Genomic DNA, 18,418 nt, shown 5'->3' on the forward strand with positions numbered 1-18,418 from the left:
TAAGTGACCTGATTGGAAGGGGAGGGCTGTATAGAAGGACAGAGGAAGTTGAGGTGTGTGCAAGATATTTTTGTGAGTAGGAGACAGTTGCTACTCTTGCTGTAGGTACAATGGTGAAGCTGTCCAGCTTTCCTCCACAGGTTAAAGATCCCACCCTTTGTGAAGGCCAGGACAGTGCTTGAGCCCCTCCTGCAACAGGATCAGGTGAGAACTTTAAGGGACATTGGAAGAGGAGCCAAAACTCTTCCCTGATGTCCACCCGACCTGTTCAGAATGAATGGGGTTATTTATTTGAATTTAGCTCACACCTTTACGGTAATAGCTGAAGATGAGTTACATTCAGGTATGCTAAAGTATTTCACTTCCCTCAGAGGGTCTTACAGTCTAATTTTGTACCTGAGGCAATGGAAAGATAAGTGATATCACAAGGAGCAGCAGAAAGATTTGAACCTGACTTCCCTGGTTGTCAAGCAGATAATTTAACCACTACGTTATACCTCTCAGCCAGCAGATGGAGACAAAGAACAGAGTTGCAAGACATGCCCTATGTAAGGCAGTGTGCAGTCACTTGCTTCTCGGTTTTCCCTGTCCCTGCAGCTGAGGACGTTTTTGGTGAAAGTGCTCCTAGACCCAGTTGGACAATGAGCCTTGGCAACTAGGGGACATCCAGGGTCATGCCAAGGTTGGCTGCACTCTCGGGGCAATACCTAGAAGAGAATGGGTCGTTCTGTCTCTGGTGGATCAACAGAGGTTGGTAAATTTCTTCTTTTAACTCCTCCACCCCACCTTTTGGAGCCCTGAGGAGAAAATATACAGTAGAATCTCAGTTATCCAGCACCCATAGGGATTGGTGGATGACAGATAACTGTTTTTCTGGTTGAGAGTGTGTTAGAAACCTTGTCTAACACAGATCTCAATTTCCATCCCCCCCTCCTCTGAAGCAGAAGCAGGCAGCAGTCCTGAGCCATAGACCCCCCCCCCTCGCTCGATCTCTCCCTTTCTCCCTTGCCCGAAGGGTCAGCAGGAGGCAGCACTCAAAATAGGTTGATCGCAGCCAGCCCTAGCAGGGCCTTTCCTCTGATGCGTTGAAATGACACATCAGACAGCTTTTCTCCTCCAGTGATCATCTTGTGGCACTGGATTGGCCAGGAGGCTGTGGTGTGCAGACCTGGTACACCTCAAAGTTGGAGACCTCAATATGGGAGAATGTTGTTTGTTTTTTCAGCGGAGGGGACTGCTCATGCAGGAGCCAGTTCTATAAGCAATCAGTCTTGTGTCTTGTCCTTTAAAAGGTTGCACCAGAGGTGTAAAGGTTATTCAGAAGAATTCATAACGGCACTACTGCAGATATGAAAGGGGTCCATTTCCTTAGCCAATGCCAGGATCATGAGAGATTTTATTTATTTATTTTAAAGATTTCTGTTCCGCCTATCAACTAGGTGGATTACAAAATGAAAGGCCTACCAAAAATACAAATTCAACTAAAACTCATTCTAAAATTCAAACTCAGCAAAAGAATAATTGTGCATGAGAGAGATTTGCATTCAGATTTTGTCATACATTTATCATTGTGGGTATCCTGAGAACCTAAATAGCTGAGTGTGTTCTGAGGATGGGGTTGAGAATGAGAACCAGTGCCCTAGATCTTAACTGGGGAGAATTTCTTCTGCATTTGCTTTGTTCTAGAAATACTGAACAGCAAGTGGTTGCTTGCAAGTCTTTGTTCTCTGTCTCCATCTATTGGTTAAGGAGCATAATCCGTTTACACTGGACTGGTCACGGGGAAAAATTTAGTCTGTAAAACTACATTTTTCCATTATCTTGTTGAAAACAGGAGTGAGCCATCATCTGTGACTGTTGATTTCTGTCTCACAGGATGCAGAGTTAACCCTGAGCAAAAAGGTGAAGATAAAGAAGGAGAATCCAGACCTACTGGAGCTGTGCCACTCTGTACCCATGGAAGCTATTCAGCTGGGTAATCTAAGTCGGTTTTTCTTTTGGAAAGGATTCCCTATCTTAGTATCTACTTTGTTTGATGTAAACATTATGAAAAGTAGTAGACCTAATCTGGGGTGTATCCAGACACCTGATCAAGACCTCCAGCTAAATAGCTATTAGGGTTAGCATTGGATGCCTGTTTTCTCATTGTGAGGCTGGTCTTGCTGAAGAATAAGTGGGACTGGAGGAAAGGCAAAGCTCACTCCTGTTCTTACACTGAAACCTAGTGATTGGAAGTGGCCTTAGGGCTTTAGCCTACTGTCAACCACAGGAGGCTGAGGGGATGTAAAAGAAATGGGGGAAAATGCAGAAAGCTATCTAGTGAAATAACTATAGACAGGCATTGCAAAAGGCAGGAAGGGGATAAATGCCAAACTAATCAGCATTTGTGTCTGCAGGGCCGGAAGGGTTTTACCCGATACGCAGAGAGGATTTCTCTATCTATGAAAAGTGGTTGCAGTGTTATTTTGTGCCTGGAATGAAGACTCTGCGAGACAGTAGCGGCAGGACAATATGGTTCCAGGAAAGTTACCAGCTTTAACGTTCTAGCTGCTCTGTTTCTTGGGGTGTAATAATACGTGTCCCTGGTAGTGTAAGCCTATGCCACGTGTGAGCACTCCAAAGATCTCCTATCCCTCTTTCTGGAAGAGTGAGGGCATGAAGGGAAAAGGTTTGGGGGGGGGGGGCCTTCAAACTAGTATGTGATCTCCTTTATTCATTAATATCCAAATGATGATACTGTAGATCCATTTAAATACCTCCGAGGCATAAATGCCCAGGTAGTGAGTCTCTTTAATTGATAGGTAGCTCTGGTATGAAGGGGCATGGGAATAGACTCGGGAGTAACCTGACGGAATACTACTTGACAGAAAGGGTGGTAACTTTATGTGATGGCCTCCCGGTGAAAGTGTTGAAGTCCAAAAACTATCTGAATTTTAAAAAGCTTAGGACAAGTACATAGGATCTCTCTTTTTTTTTTTTTAATATTCTTTATTCATTATTAAAACTTACAATAAGTGCAACAGCATATAACATCATTTTATACTTAAATACATCACTTAATAGCCTATCAAAATCTAATTCAGATTCCATATCCCTCCCTCCCCAATATTTAATAATTTTCTTCAAATATAAGAAAACATATAATAACCCCCCTTCTCCACATCATTTGCACTTATAAGAGAACCAAAATACCCCCCTCCCCACACCTTGGACGTGCATATTTAAGGGGGAAAAATACATAGGATCTCTAAGGGAGAGGAAGAAATAGTAGATGATAAAGAATGGGTAGACTGAATAGGCCATGGTCTCTGTCATAATTTTTGTGTGTTTCTATGTTGCTGGATGATGTAAAAGCAGTTAGTGTAGCTAGGTTTTAAAAGTTTGGACAAATTCTTGCAGGAAAGGTCCATAAACTCTTCATGCTACAAACCTCATCTTGTCTCTTGCTCCTTTTTGGTCTTCTGCCAGGAACTTGTGACCTGGATTGGACACTGTTGAAAACAGGATACTGGGATAGATGACCATTGGTCTGACCAAGTATGGCTATTACGTCATGAGAATGTTAGAAAGTAATGTGAGGAAATTTTCCAGAGCTACAATGTTACTGAGGATGTGTGGAATATCCTCCTAGATCAGTGGTCTCCAACTCAAACCCTTTGCAGGGCCACATTTTGGATTTGTAGGTACTTGGAGGGCCTCAGAAAAAAATAGTTAATGTCTTATTAAAGCGTTTGAGACCACTGAGTTAAGGGGAATGGTTAATCAGCTGGCTGGGTTGGAGGCCAGAGGGGAGAACAGGACAATCAAGCCATTGTGACATCACTGATGAGGCTGGCTCTTATTGGTGGAATGAGGCATTATGACATCACAAGCTGAGCTCTGCTTCCCAAAGACAAACAGGATGTCATGGTTACAGTTAAGCCAGTGGTCTCAAAGTCAAACCCTTCGGCAGGGCCACATTTTGGATTTGTAGGTGCTTGGAGGGCCGCAGGAAAAATAGTTAATGTCTTATTAAAGAAATGACAGTTTTGCATGAGGTAAAAACTCTTTTATAGTTTATAAATCTTTCCTCTTGTCTTATTAAAGAAATGACAGTTTTGAATGAGGTAAAACTCTTTTATAGTTTATAAATATTTCCTCTTGGCTAAGTCTTAATAATAATATTGTCATTTATAGCTAAAGAGACATATGACCAAGAAACTGTTTTATTTTACTTTTGTGATTATGATAAACATACTGAGGGCCTCAAAATAGTACTTGGCGGGCCGCGAGTTTGAGACCACTGTCCTAGAGTGTGTAATGGAGGCTGAAACAGTAAAAGCATGCTGTAATGATTCTCTTCTCTTTGTCCATTTGCAGGGTGAAGCTGGACCACTGGCCCCAAAAGGTGTGAGTAAACCTCAAACTCAACATGCCCATTAGGGTGTGCTGTCGTTAGTGTGCCTGAAAAAATGTAGTGTAATTTTAAACTGATTTAATACATAATAACCTGCAGATTAACATAGGTTAAGTCAATTGGTATTCATTAAAGTTCTAACACACTTTAAAAACTTTTTTATTAAAAATTAATGTGTGAAACAAAGTCTGACAATCAGAAAACCCCCTTCCACCCCTCCCCTAAATGTACTAAAATCGAACTTGAAAGTTTTTTGCTCTGTGAACCTCCCAAGTTCATAGCTCTAACATGCAAGAAAAAAATGTAATTTCTTCTCTCTTCTAGAGCCAAAATGAACCTTGCATAGATTGGGGGTGGACAACTATGATTCTCAAGAGCCACTACCAAGATGCGTTTTTCACAATTTCCACAAAAAATTTGTATGAGATTGATTTGCATGTACTGCTTCTATTGGGATTTTTAAATTTTTAAAAAAAATATTTTATTTTTAAAACTGCCTCCGAAAGTACAGAACATACAGCAAATTACATTATAATGTTATAAATTACAACCAATTACAATCATAAACTTGCTCTCAGGCGAGATATATACACTGTAGATAAATAAGCAAATGAAAAGAAAGGGAGAAATTACTCCAGATCTATCAACCGTGTGAAACTGCACCCCCAGATGCTCCAGTTCCCCCCTCCTTTCCATACCAGCCCAATTACCCTACCACTCATTCTAACCTTCCATACTTATCCCTTCCACTCATTTCACCTCAACTCACTGTCCCTCCCCTCCCAGCCCTGCATCTAAAATGCAACCTTAGATACGCCAACCACAGGTCAGTATATTGTATCATTTCCAGGTTGGACACCTTAGAGTAAGTTCCCAATTCAAACCTAGCCACCTCCTGCATCTCTTGTTCCCATCTTTGAATGGGTACAGCTTCTTCCACTGTCCGGTATTGAAACACCAATAGCAGAGCAATATAAACAAATAGCCTTTGCAAACAGGCCTTTGGGTTTCAATAGTAACTGGTCCCCCAAGAGGAGAAGGCCATAATCCCAAACAACACTTTATAACAATACTTTATGGTCTGTTGTAGAGTAAAAATCACATACCCAGGTAGCAACCCCCCTGGTCTTAGTAGGGGAATTCTCACTGAGTTGCTAAGAGAGAGAGAGAAGAGAAACACACCAGGCACACACAACTGGAATCATATAATATACAGTAACTGAAGCTTCAGGGAGATTTCTATCTGATGCTTAAAGCAGCCTCATCAAGAAAATGGTCTTGGAGAGGCATACAGCACTGATTCCTTTTATTGAGAAGTTTGGAGGCAAAATATCAAGCAAAGGTCATATTATTGGTAATGATTACATATGTCAGAAGATGCAAGCCATAGGTCATATGGTCAATGGACAAAAGATACATTACACATGGTCATAATATAAAATCCTTTATCTTCAAGCAAGGATGTTTTATAGGCAGAGTGCAAGCTTTCTACCATAGCAAGTCTTAGCTGATATATCGGAGCAATATTCTTTATACCTATATTTCACTATATAGGTTTTTGGCGGGGGGGGGAGGGGGGTGAGCTTAATCCTCACATAGCCCCTTTCAGGGTCTACAGGTCCTGAAGTACTTGATTTCAAATGGTGTGCTTGCATTGATTGCTGTTCCACAGACCCACCTGGGCTCCCCTCGCCCTAGCTAACATAACATAAAAATCAACTTATAGACCACATAACCGTGAAGATCTATGTGGGTTACAAAAAATTAATCTAGGCCACAATAAGAATCTGAGGGAATTAGTTAGCCAAAAATCTGGAGAATGAGTAAGTTAAGTATTTCATCTCCTGCAGATCAACAGATTTAACCATCTCGTATATGGTGGCAAATAGTTCTAATACCTGAGGAGGATGATATTCTGTGGACAAATCCATATTCCATGACACTACCAATCGATATCGTTGAAAGGGATTGTAGTTTTTAGTATTTTGTACCATGCTGATAGTTTATTTAAAGAACAGGGGATTTTCCATAGGTATTTATTTAAGGTCCCTCTACCCCAAGGGTCCCCAAAGTCCCTCCTTGAGGGCCGAATCCAGTCGGGTTTTCAGCATTTCCCCAATGAATATGCATTGAAAGCAGTGCATGCACATAGATCTCATGCATATTCATTGGGGAAATCCTGAAAACCCGACTGGATTCGGCCCTCAAGGAAGGACTTTGGGGACCCCTGCTCTACCCCAGCTATTTCTATACTGTCTCTGAAGCATTGACCAATAGTGATGGACCTTTTAATATGCCAGAAACTGCTTGGATGAAAGGTGTTATATGCAAATAGATCTCATGCATATTAATTGTGGAAATAAATGAATTCCTCTGCTCTAGAGCAGGACACATCCAGTCAGTTGGGTTTTCAGGATACCCACAAAGAATAGATGAGATAAATTTGCAATACAGTAGAGGCAGTGCATGCAAATTTGCCTCATGCATATTCATTGTGGGTACCTTGAAATCCAGACAGGCTTGGTATGTGCTGAGGACTAGGTTGGGAACCTCTGGTCTAGGATAAGTTGGTCTCTTTAACCCTTTTCCCAGCTCATGGGTAGGCAGTAGAAATATGGCCAAATGGATGCGTAAGACAGGGATGTAGATCCTTAAAGCCTAGTGACATAAAAAGCCAAAAAATTAGAATTTTTAGGGTGATGTGGAATCCTGCTGATAGGGGCACATACCTTTTTAATTGTGAATTGTGCCACATAGACTGTGTGCATTGTGGCTGCTAACTCTACCCATGACATCCTTTTTGTCTGTCTTGCCTGTTTAGATTGTAAGCTCTTTCGAGCAGGGACTGTTTTCTTATTCTTTATGACTCTGTGCAGCGCTGCATGTGTCTGGTAGCGCTATAGAAATAATTAATAGGAATAGTAGGAATAAGTATAAGTAGGTTCTTTTTCTTTTGTTTTCAGCTGCAAAATCTAAAACGAAACGCAGAGGTATGAAAGCAAAGCCTGAGACTCCCAGCCCCAAGGTAGGGAGTGTTTCTGGGGAAGGGAAGGGTCAGTTTATTCTGTGGAACAATGGCCTATCTTCACTTCTGTGGACAAAGCATAGGGCAGGTTTTCTGGGCCACATCTCCAGCTTCCTACCCACAAGAACATAATTCTAAATTATAATTGGTGTTTCCAGCATCAGGATTAAGTATTTTTCACACTTTCCTGTTAGTGTCTAGACACAACGTTGCTGCTTTTAAAAACGTACATATTCGTTTAGCCTGTGGATGGTTCTGCTTTTAGCCATTCTCAACCCAGTCCTTGGAGCACACCTCTTGCACATTTATTGGGGATATTCTGAAAACTTGACTGGCTCGGTGTGCCCCAAAGACTGGGTTGAGAACCACTGATCCAGAGGCCTAGTTTTCTGTCACTCGCCACCCTCTGCTCCAGACTTCATATGATTCACAAGTAAGGACTGTAGCAAACGCCATGATTCTAACCTATTAGTGAGCTTTGGTTTTCAGTTTGATCAAAACCAGCATCTACTGGGATTTTGTTTAACAAAAATTTATATTCCACAGTTCATGGCGGATTACAGTTAAAATATAATGCAGCATAAAATAAAACAATACCCGAGACTTAACTCTCAACTAGCGACAAATTTGATATGTCTTACTCCCTCCAAACTCTGTCCAGCCTTCAGCCAGAGACCAAAAATTGCTTATTCCTCTGAACCCCAACTGTGGTAAACCTAAAATCTGGCCCCCAGCCAGGTGGGTGAACAGAACAGCGCTTCACTTGCTCCAGTAGGCTCTTGTCACATTGTCAGAGAGTATATATGCAACTACTTTTCATCAATAAGATGCAGAGATATTCTCAGGGACAAAGAGTAAGTAGTGTGATGGCGATGTTGGCATTACTAGGACAGGGAGGAGAGGTGACAATAGTCAAAGATACCTTTTAAATCAGGTCTTAAAAGACAGTAAGGCTGGAAGATATAGGGGCAGTAGCCCCACCTTCTTATTAAAATGCAGGAAAATATTAGTACATTTATCCACTGGAGGAAGAGAGAAATCCTCAGCACTTACCTAACCCAACCACAAGCTGGAACCATGAGGAAGGGAAATTCACTAGGTTATGTCAGCTCCCTGATCAAGGCAGCCCGTGTGTTTCCTGGTTTCCCCAGCACCCATGGTTGAAGAGCATACTCCAATAAAGGTAATCAACCAGTATGGAAAAGAGGTCCACGGAAAATGAAGGGTTGGTTTCTCTAGAATCCAGATGGAAGAGAAGGGCAAGCTTTCAGAGGCAAGAGGGAAGAAAGGGTTTCCCTGGGAGGGAGCCAAAACCCACAGCCTGCCAGAAAGAAAAGGGATCTTGGCGATGGGTGGATCCCAAGGAAGGACTGAGAGGCTGAAAGATTGTAGCGAAGGGAACCGATAACCCTGCTAGCTAGCTGAAGTGTGGACCCACAGGCCCCTAAGAGTCTGGTAAGGAAATGTGGAAAGGTAGTTGTGAAGCTAGCTTATTTCCATATAGGAGCAAGGCTTAGAGAGAATGTCTCATCCCTACTCCCCATAGTTAAGCAGGGTTGGAGTTCAACTTCAGTTTATTTGATATACCGCTAAGAAAACCAAGGTAAATCTAAGCAGTTTACAATAAAATAATAAATAAAAATAAAACAAGGATTTAAAAATAAAAGGGGTGGGAAACAAAATTTGACAGCACAAAATTCAGAAAGACAATCAAATGGTTATGGAAATATAAGGAGAGGAAAGGATCGGTAGGTTACAATAAAAACCAAAAGATTGGGGGAAGGAAAGAACAATATGGTATTTGGAGGCCTTTTTTGATCCTTAAGAGTTCTTTTCTATTTTAATTTTTTATCTATTTGTGCACTGCTGTGATCATTAGTTGTCGAGTGGTACAGTATATAGCATTTTAATAAACTGTGTAATAAGCTGTTAATAATAATAATAATAAACTTTATTCTTGTATACCGCCATACCATTTAGTTCTAAGCGGTTCACATTCAAGAGACTGAACAGTTCAGTGACAATACATTCTTAGAGAATACAGAGTATAATTGACGTTTAATTTACAAATTTTTCAAAAAGATACGTTTTCATAGATTTTCTAAAGGTGTAATAAGACTGAGTCTGGGAAATTATTGTACTTAACCAATTGTTCAATTTGCCTGCCCAAAACGCAAACGTTTTATCAAGAAATCTTTTATAAGCTCTTAACCGTACAAGCCTCAAAGACTTATGATTTTAAAGTGTTTGAGGCTTGTGCAGATGAGGATGAAGCTTGCAGGAATAGGGCACGGACAGGAAAAGAGCTGACTGGGATGGGACGTGAAAATGAGTTCCCACGGGGCCGGGGAAAAATTTGTCCCCATGTCATTCTCTAGTTCCTATCTACTAGGAAGAAGATGACTAAGGTAAGTACCTAATCTTCCCTTAAAGCACTTGCTGGCCTATCAAATCCTCCTGAGCTGTTGCTTTATCAGTTTCCCTATGGCTTCATCAGGCTATGACAGAAAAGGGGTGGTGGTGAGAGAAATATGAGAGCAGATAAAGACCCAAACCGGCCTACTCACTACTGGTGCAGTGATTCCTGGGTTTGTGTTCCATCCAAAGCTTTCTTGAAACTAGTGTAGAAGTAAAGGCTTTAACAAGGCCCTGTGGTCTTTCTCAGACCACTTTCAGAGCAGAAATTGATCTCAAATCAATACTACTGTAGTTTTGATAATTTTTGTAGCCATTTGACTTACAACAATCTTGAGGAGGGAAAATGGGATGGAGATTCATATTCCTAATCCTGAATTTCATTATTTAGCATATAATGAGTCTTGGTTTGCTTTTGAGGTTTTGGGTTTTTTTTTTTTTTTAATTTCTCACTAACTTTATCTTAGTTTTCCATGGAAGCTAAGCAGAACTTTCTTACAACTTACCTCACGTTCATTGTTACCTTCTCAGATAATAAAGACTGAGACAGAACAAGACTCCAAGAATGCCAAAACCCAGGCTGATGGCACAGGGAGAGGAAAAGACAAGAAGGGCAAGTTGGGCAGGATGAAGTCTAAAAAGTCTGAGATCAAAGCTGGACAAAATGCTAATGAAAACGTCAAGAAACAAACAAACCTCAAAGCTAAGAAGAGAAAGCTCCAACCCCAAGACCTTTCTGAAAGTAATCCTCCAGTTACAAAGAGAGTAGAGCGGTCGAGGCAAAGACTAGAGAGCCAGGATTCCTCTGGAAATCTTCCAGCTACGAAAAAGCGGCAGCGAGGAAGGAGTGTGGTGGATACTCCTTCCTGGACACAGGATTCCTCCAAAAAGAATTGTCCAGCAGTAGAGAGGAAGAGTCAGAGAAGTGCTGCCAAAAGAACCGGTAAGCAGTCATTGAGCCTGTTCTCACATTGGGGGATGGTGAAGAAGAAATTGAGCAGAAACAACCACTCTGCATTAGTTTACGTTGAGAGTAGGCTTATTTTTTTGGTAGGGGGGAGGGGATTTTATTTATTTGGACTTATCACCTTTATCAAACTGCTCAAAGCAATTTCCAAAATCAAACACAGAAAAGTCAACCCAGTTCTACTAAATAAGTTTATTAGGATTTATTTACCACTTTTTCATTTTTTTCATTTGAATTTTTTTATGTTACAACAAGTGAAATACATATTCTTTATATAAACTTATATATACACACTTGATAAGCTTACATATTGATAAATTGATAAAACTTTTTTTTTTAAATAGATGCAATTAATGTATCAGAATTTTAAAGTTACATATTTCTTATTAATTATAAAAATAATATCCCATCCCTCCCCCTCCCTTTCAATCAAAATTCCATTAGTTCTACTAAATAAGTTTATTAGGATTTATTTACCACTTTTTTGAAGGAATTAACTCAAGCAAGAATTAAGTTAAACCTAAGCAATAGACAATTAACAACAGTAAAAATATTCAAATAATAGTACAAAATATGGCATAGTATGCAACATTAGAATGTCACCGCAATACGCAATAAATATTTTAATGAACAGCAAAGGGTATAGGCATTGAAGCAGCGTATAGATAGAAAATAAGGGAAGTAATTTGAAGAAAGTTGCGCATGAGGTCAGAATGTTGCTTGAACGTTATCTCAGCTACGGTAAGAGTGGATAAACATGTCCTGCTATAAGGCTATATAGTATGTGAAGCCGATGTCACTCCTTGTGTGTGTGACTACAATTCTCCCTCCGTATTTTCGGTTTCAGCATTCGCGGTTTCGATTATTCACGGTTTTTAGCTTGCTGGCTCCTCCTCACCAATTACATCAGCTTGCATAGAGAAATCGCTGATTCCAAGCATTTACAGAGAAAATTGCCGATTCCCAGCACTTTCTTCACCATGTTTTGACTCTCCTTCAGGAACAGGCCAGGCCTCCTTCCATGTTATTCGCAGTTTCACCATATTCACAATGGTTTTTTAATAGAAAACAGCGAATAACATGAAAAAGTTATTTGCGGTTCTGTTAATTCCCTATCACAGCGAATATGGAGGGAGAAGTGTAGCAAGTTTGTTACTTCTTCCATTAAAGGCCTGGTTGAAGAGTCAAGCTTTCACCTGCTTCCTGAAGTAGAGATAGTCTTGTGTTAAGCAAAGCTTTTCAGGGAGTGCATGCCAGAGTGTGCCACTTTGGAGAAGGCTCGCTGGTGGGTATCACACTGTGTGATCTTAACTAATTCCTCCCCAAAGCAGCCGCATAGTTACCACTTTATTTTTGGGGTTTTTTTCAAGGGCATTTTAAATTAAGTTGGTTAACTTGTTTGAGTAGAACAGAGAGGGACTGTTGCAAAGTGTGGGCAATGGGCACCCCAGTCCTAGCATTAAGTCATTCTACCTAGTACTCCTGGTAGCTTAGCCACTTTCAACAGTGACCAAGTCTCCTTCATTCAAGGAAAACAAAAAGGGCTACACAAAAAAGAGAGAATTCTATACTCTCATAAAGTCTGCTCAAGGATTGCAGTAACATATGTGGGTAACAAGCAATCTTGATCATTGTAGGCAGCCACTTAACTTCTACCTTTTCATCCTGGGTTTTTAGGTCAGAGAAAGCTTGCTTTCTTATTCTTCATTCTTTTACCTCTGCCCCCACTTGTTTGATCCAACATGACACTGAGGTTTTTTCTCCACTTGTTAACTAACAAGAGTTAACAGCTTGCTGTTTCTTCGTATATTGATGTGTACCTGAATGCATTTGTTTGAATCTTACCACTAGCGTATGACCATAGTTAAAAATTACTCTGTGAACAATGATTGCCACCCATTTTGGAGGTAATAAGGACTTTCACCCACGCTCTTTCGCTAAGACGCCTCATGTAAAAAATTGATATATTTTGTAGTAATTTGTGGTTAGCACAAGCCAACACTAAAAGGATGCTTTAGCACAACCCCCTTTAGGCTTTTATTCTTTGTTGCATTAAGTGTGCGTTGACATTTAACGCAGCTTAGAAAAAGGGCCCCTAGATTGGTAGCTTTGTGTGTGCTAAATTTTAACATGTATAAACTATGCTAATGAACTGAATGCATGCCCACGTTTTACTTGGTTAGGAAGCTCTTTCCACAGTGCTAGTTTGAGTTCATTAGCACATGCAGGTCACCACAGCTACGAATCTTTCCAGTGAATGAGCACAAACCTTACGTATAGAGTGGTTCACACCTTTGCAACAAGTGATGAAGAAACACCAGATCTGGAATGGACTCTTCAGTATTTTGTTTCTCCTTTTTCCTTCAGGATCAAACAGCAAAGCTCAGAGACCCCGACGAGGGCACGTCAAATAGCCAGCCTGGCTGTGTAGCAGTGTCGAAGGCCTGTTCCAACTCCTGAATGGTCCCCAAGGTAATACTGCTAAAGCCAAACGCCACCTTTTCCAGTGGAGACAGTGCTGTATTAGAGCAAGGATTGTTCACTGGTACTATTCATCCGTAAAATTTAGCTTTTACTTTTTGGAAAATCCCTCGCCCAGTGGTGTACGGACCCAGAATGCTTATTGTTTTTGTAAGTGGGCAACTGTCTTGCTTCTTATCTCTCTCCTTCCCGTCTAGTTTTTCTCTCTCAACAATTATTTTTATACTTGTGTTTCATTTTGTGACAAAAATAAAGCTTTATCAGGACCAGGCATGTTTAGTAATCTCTCTCCCTGGGCCTTTGCTTTCATGGTTTATGCTTATCTGTATTGCCAAAAGGTGTACTGCCCTTTACTCCTAAAGTTATGTAATGTTATAAAAAAAAAAAAAAGAGAATCTTAATGATTTTAACTGAGAGCTTTTAAAAGTTGGTAGTTTTTGCTGCATTTTGTATGGTTTCAGCTGGAATAAAATTATATATAAATGATTAGTTTACAAAAATCATATTTTATCAAAACATTTTTATATCTATATAATTTGTAATCTAAGAAAAAATAAAAGTTTTTTCTAACCTTTTTGTAGTTGTCTTTATTAAATGGGTCTGCCCACAAAAGCAGACTGTATTTTTCGCTCTATAAGATGGGTGGAAAAGTGGGCACATTTTATGGAGCGAATACAATTTTTTAAACACCTTCCCCCCTCCACCTCTTTTTAAATGCCGGTGGTCCAGCATGGTCTCACCAAGAGCTTTCCGCGCTCCTGCTGGATGGCTGTCTCCTTTGTTGCGGTAAATAAGGCAGGATCAAGAGCTTTTTACTTCCTGCCTAGTCCTGCACCGCTCCGTGAATGGCTGCTGTCAGTTCTCGCCATTCACGGAGCAGCACGGGACCAGACAGGAAGCGAAAAGCTCCTGCTCTTGCTGGATGGCTGCCTCCTTTGTTGCTGAGAGTGGCGAATAAGGCAGGAGCACAGAAAGCTCCAGGCAAGACCACCGGCATTTAAAGAGGTGCAGGGGGACTCTGGGATGCCTAGCACCAGACGCACCTACGTGTAGAGGAGGAAAAATACGGTAAATAGGAAAAAAAAATACACTTAGGAGAGAGAAAGTATGGTTTAATAAAACCTCATTACTTTGAGGTAAATGAATTCATATTCACAACCACTATCATGGCAGCAATTTTGGAAACGGTATCGTACCAGAAATTAACAACTCTGTTCTTTTATGTATATTTACATCTCATTTGTTACGATTCCTATTAATTCAATGAAGATTTGAAACACAAAAAGCCCACATGTGAACTGCTTGCTCTTTAGCTCATTTTGTTTTGAATGTAAACTATACTTCTGAAATTCCATGCTCTTGGAGCTGCTGGTATCCCCTTGTTTTGTCACAAGCATCCTAACCTGCAGAGCCCTGTTCTCCCCTGTTAGTCCAGATCTGGGAGCTGCAGTACAAGCAGAAGAGACAGTACATGGAATGGTGTAAAGGACAGTCTCACTCTGGCCTCAGTCATGATCAGGCTTTGACTATGATCAGGCTGCTCCAGGAGGTTACAGCTGTGGTGGAAGAAATCAGGAAAGACAGTCAAATCATCCGCTTGGACTGAAGACCAAAAGAGTTCAGTAGAAACTCCAGCATAGCATACTTTTTTTTTTTTTTTTTAAATAAATTAATGTTATGTTGTCTCCCTCTATAAAGAAAAGAATCCTAGTAACTTAGAAAGGAATCTGTGCTGATCTTCACATCCAAATTATTTGTAGGAAATGAAGAAAGGGGCATGGTTTTAAAATATAAACATGTACCTAGGAGAAGCCAGAAAAGGGAAGAAGTCCAAAATTCTACTCACAGGATAGCTTCTTTCACAGGAAGCGAGCTACGAAGCCAGGTATCGACAGTGCTTCCATGGGACTCATAGAGCCGAAGAACCAGCACATCAGAACGGTCTTCCGCCTAACAGCGAGAGAGACAACGGTAGGGAAAGAGGAAGCCACATACCAGCATGTGATGCACACACTCTCGCAACATTCATCAAAAATAAATTGAGCTCTGATGATTTTTATGGCGATTTGGGTGTATTAAATGGATTCTCAGCTATTAAAACCACTGGAGATTCCAGTCGAAAACAGATGCAAGGGCTGAGGGCACTGGAGATTGGAAGCATATCTTCACATCTTTGGGGTCCATTTATCAAAAGAGATACTGTGTTGTTATTAAATAGGTTCAAGTAATCTTAGCGAGACCCATTATATCTTGATAAACAGGCCCCAAAAATGTGAACCAAAGTGAACTGCAATGCGGAGGGACCTGGGTTTAATTTCTTCCACTCTCCAGGCCAGCGGATGGGATGCAGTGTTCACATCTATGAAAGTATGAGGAGGAGGAGAAGGAAAACCATTAATGCCCAATGGTTGGAGGAATCTTGCCATGTGGTTTCAGCCTGAGGAATACATTCAGTGTGATGGTTAGATAAAGCAAGCTGGGAGGGGTTATTAAAGAGAGGAAAATTCCCCAGGTAGTTTGAAAGGCAGCTCATATCATCAGATCCTTGGAAGACTACAGGAGGAGGAGAAAACAGCTGGGTTAAAAAACTATCCCTCTAGATTTTTGGTAAACAGACTCCCATTTGCCCACAATAGAAAAGCATTCTGATTGATGCAGTGTTTATGTGCGTTAGAACTTGATTCCAGGATACAGCACACATACCTGCTTGATAGCTGCCAGGATAACAGCAGGTGATTGCACAGAAAATGCACTCCAGACCTTATGCTGTGATGATATAGCTTCCGCGGTATGAAGAGGAAAATTAAGGTTGTATGCACTCTGAATTACACCAGCATCCTGAAAGCAGCCTACAGTGAGAAAGTAGAGAACCACCTAAACTTACTACTGAAAGGCAGCTGAGTGACTAAACAACAGTCGTGGTTTGTAGTTTCCTTGCCACTAACCTTCCAAAGGGCCCATTCTGACCAATAGCACAAAGGCTTTGTCTCTCGGAGCTTATCTCTAATCCCCACAGCTCCCTCTGTATTAATGCTGGTCTTACCAGCTGCTTATTAAAATATGCATGTTCAGCATATATGACCATCTTATTGCTAAAACCTCACCTGCATGAGGCATCACAGCATAAGTGAATCGATGATGGCCAATATCTGCAGTGGCATCTGGCATCTTCGGAGCTCTGAGCCTAGGGATGAAAATATCACAACTATTTTTTTGGCATGTCTATGAGAGCTAAATGTCAAATATCTGCTAACAATAACAGGCTTTTGATGATATTAACAGGAGTTGCCATCCAACAAATAACATAATTGGAAGGACTGTAGAAGACTGAATTATTGTTTTTGGTGGAATTCAGTGTGTCGTGTATAAAATGGAAAGAGCGTTGGCAGTTCAAAGAGGTTATTATAAGAAATTTAAGGATGTGTGGGGATCATTATTAAATTATAGTAAAGAATAAGTTGCACTTTTCCCAATTTTAAAACACATGTGGATTTGGGATGGGGGGGTTTCTTGGTTTTCCATTAAGAATCTATATATGAAGGTCATAAGATATTATTTTGAGAAAGCATATATTATATATGAAGTTGGGAGGGGGTGGGGGTTAAATCTTATTGGTGTATGATATTGAAGACTTTTCAAGTGATGTTGTATTATAACTGTTTGATATTTACTGTGCACTTCATGTAAGTTAAAAAATGAATAAAGAATAAAAAAAAGAAAATATCACAACTTAAATTGCTGGACTCTAGTTTGGGCATGGGGTTGGGGGTGGCAAGAAAGGGCACAAGGATGTGCATTCCTCACGCTGGAGGCCTTGGATTCTGTTGGCATAATATGGGCAGACTGATTCTGTTGTGGGGATTGCAATAGGGTGTTTACTATTTGAATAATTGTTTAGTTAATTGCAGCCTGTCCAGTGCACTGAGAAAAAGATATTTTTTGGCTACTGTCAAGGCTTGGTGATACATTTCCTACAGTTCAGCCTGCACTCATCCAGGTGACAACTGAACTCTTTCCTTGACACTTACAGACCTGTAAGTGTCTTGGACAAGACAAAGCATTAATGCAGGAGGCATAGGACCTTTTTTTGTTTGTTTGTTTGTAAAGATGGAACATTAATTTCCAAGCAGTATAGATTTATTATTTTAACTATACCATAGAACCGTACTCTAGTCCTAAAATATTTGCTCCTCCAAATTATTTCATTTTTTTCTGTTGAAAAGGTGAAAGGAGGTTCAAGGAAGTCTGTTCAAACCTTGGCAGACGCACTAAAGTGGGATGGAAAAATCTGCCCAGATCACCTGAGCTAAGCTGATAAAGTTTCATGGAGTACTAGGTCACATGAGCAAGTTGCAGCTGTGAGTCTTTTTTTTCCCAAATCTTTATTCCTTTTAATCAAGTGTACAATAAATATAGCTCATCATATTACATTATCACTTGAAATTCCATAACAATATATTTCAAATAATTTTTAATCCCACCCCCTTTCATATCTATACATATATATACTTCCTATGTGTATTATTCAGTTAAAATATGCAAATATTTATGCAAATATTTATTTAAATTATCATAACCCCCCCTCCCACTCCTTCAAATTATCACATAAGGAAAAAGAATAGTAAATTAACCTTAATCATTATAATAATCTATTATTGGCCTCACAGCTGTGAGTCTTGCGCAATACTTAGTCCATGATTGTTCAACATCTTGTGCTCTGCATTGGTTCAGATTTATTTGAGCATTTACCTTTCATGGGTTTGTTTGTTTTTTAATTCTACAATTATTTTAAATTTTGCCTAGACTTCTATATTCTGCTTCTGTCTCTCTTTAAGGTATTTATTAATTTCTAGGAGACTTCAGGGCATGAATGTTTCTTTTGTCTCACAATCGTCAAGACTACTTGTCTGAAACTTCCCTCCTTTATAGCCTAAGCCAGGGGTAGGTAATTCCGGTCCTCGAGAGCCGGAGCCAGGTCAGGTTTTCAGCATATCCACAATAAATATGCATGAGATAGATTTGCATTTCAAACATACATATTCATTGTGGATATCCTGAAAACCTGACCTGGCTCCGGCTCTCAAGGACCGGAATTGCCTACCCCTGACCTAAACCATTGTTCTCATTTTGCAAG

The 18,418-nt window shown here is 40.3% G+C and overlaps 2 protein-coding genes across 5 annotated transcripts in view; one reads left to right on the plus strand and one right to left on the minus strand.

Moving 5' to 3' along the window:
* The window catches only part of NEIL1 (nei like DNA glycosylase 1), a 40,536-nt gene extending 26,766 nt beyond the window's left edge, over positions 1-13,770 (plus strand). For 3 of the 4 annotated variants that reach the window (XM_033920908.1, XM_033920909.1, XM_033920910.1), the window contains exons 4-10: positions 141-204; positions 1,876-1,975; positions 2,397-2,521; positions 4,360-4,387; positions 7,360-7,421; positions 10,368-10,779; positions 13,171-13,770. In XM_033920908.1, coding sequence (XP_033776799.1) covers positions 141-204; positions 1,876-1,975; positions 2,397-2,521; positions 4,360-4,387; positions 7,360-7,421; positions 10,368-10,779; positions 13,171-13,217 — 838 coding nt within the window. In that variant the 3' untranslated portion in view covers positions 13,218-13,770. The remainder of the gene's footprint in view (positions 1-140; positions 205-1,875; positions 1,976-2,396; positions 2,522-4,359; positions 4,388-7,359; positions 7,422-10,367; positions 10,780-13,170) is intronic. The other variant, XM_033920907.1, reaches the window with a different exon arrangement.
* MAN2C1 (mannosidase alpha class 2C member 1) overlaps positions 13,665-18,418 on the minus strand; it is an 80,299-nt gene continuing 75,545 nt past the window's right edge. The window contains exons 23-26 of the mRNA XM_033920906.1: positions 16,389-16,468; positions 15,988-16,133; positions 15,131-15,234; positions 13,665-14,840 (exon numbers count right to left, since the gene is read on the minus strand). Coding sequence (XP_033776797.1) covers positions 14,711-14,840; positions 15,131-15,234; positions 15,988-16,133; positions 16,389-16,468 — 460 coding nt within the window. The 3' untranslated portion in view covers positions 13,665-14,710. The remainder of the gene's footprint in view (positions 14,841-15,130; positions 15,235-15,987; positions 16,134-16,388; positions 16,469-18,418) is intronic.

This window comes from Geotrypetes seraphini, chromosome 14 (assembly GCF_902459505.1).
Source record: "Geotrypetes seraphini chromosome 14, aGeoSer1.1, whole genome shotgun sequence".
Taxonomy (NCBI): Eukaryota; Metazoa; Chordata; class Amphibia; order Gymnophiona; family Dermophiidae; genus Geotrypetes; species Geotrypetes seraphini.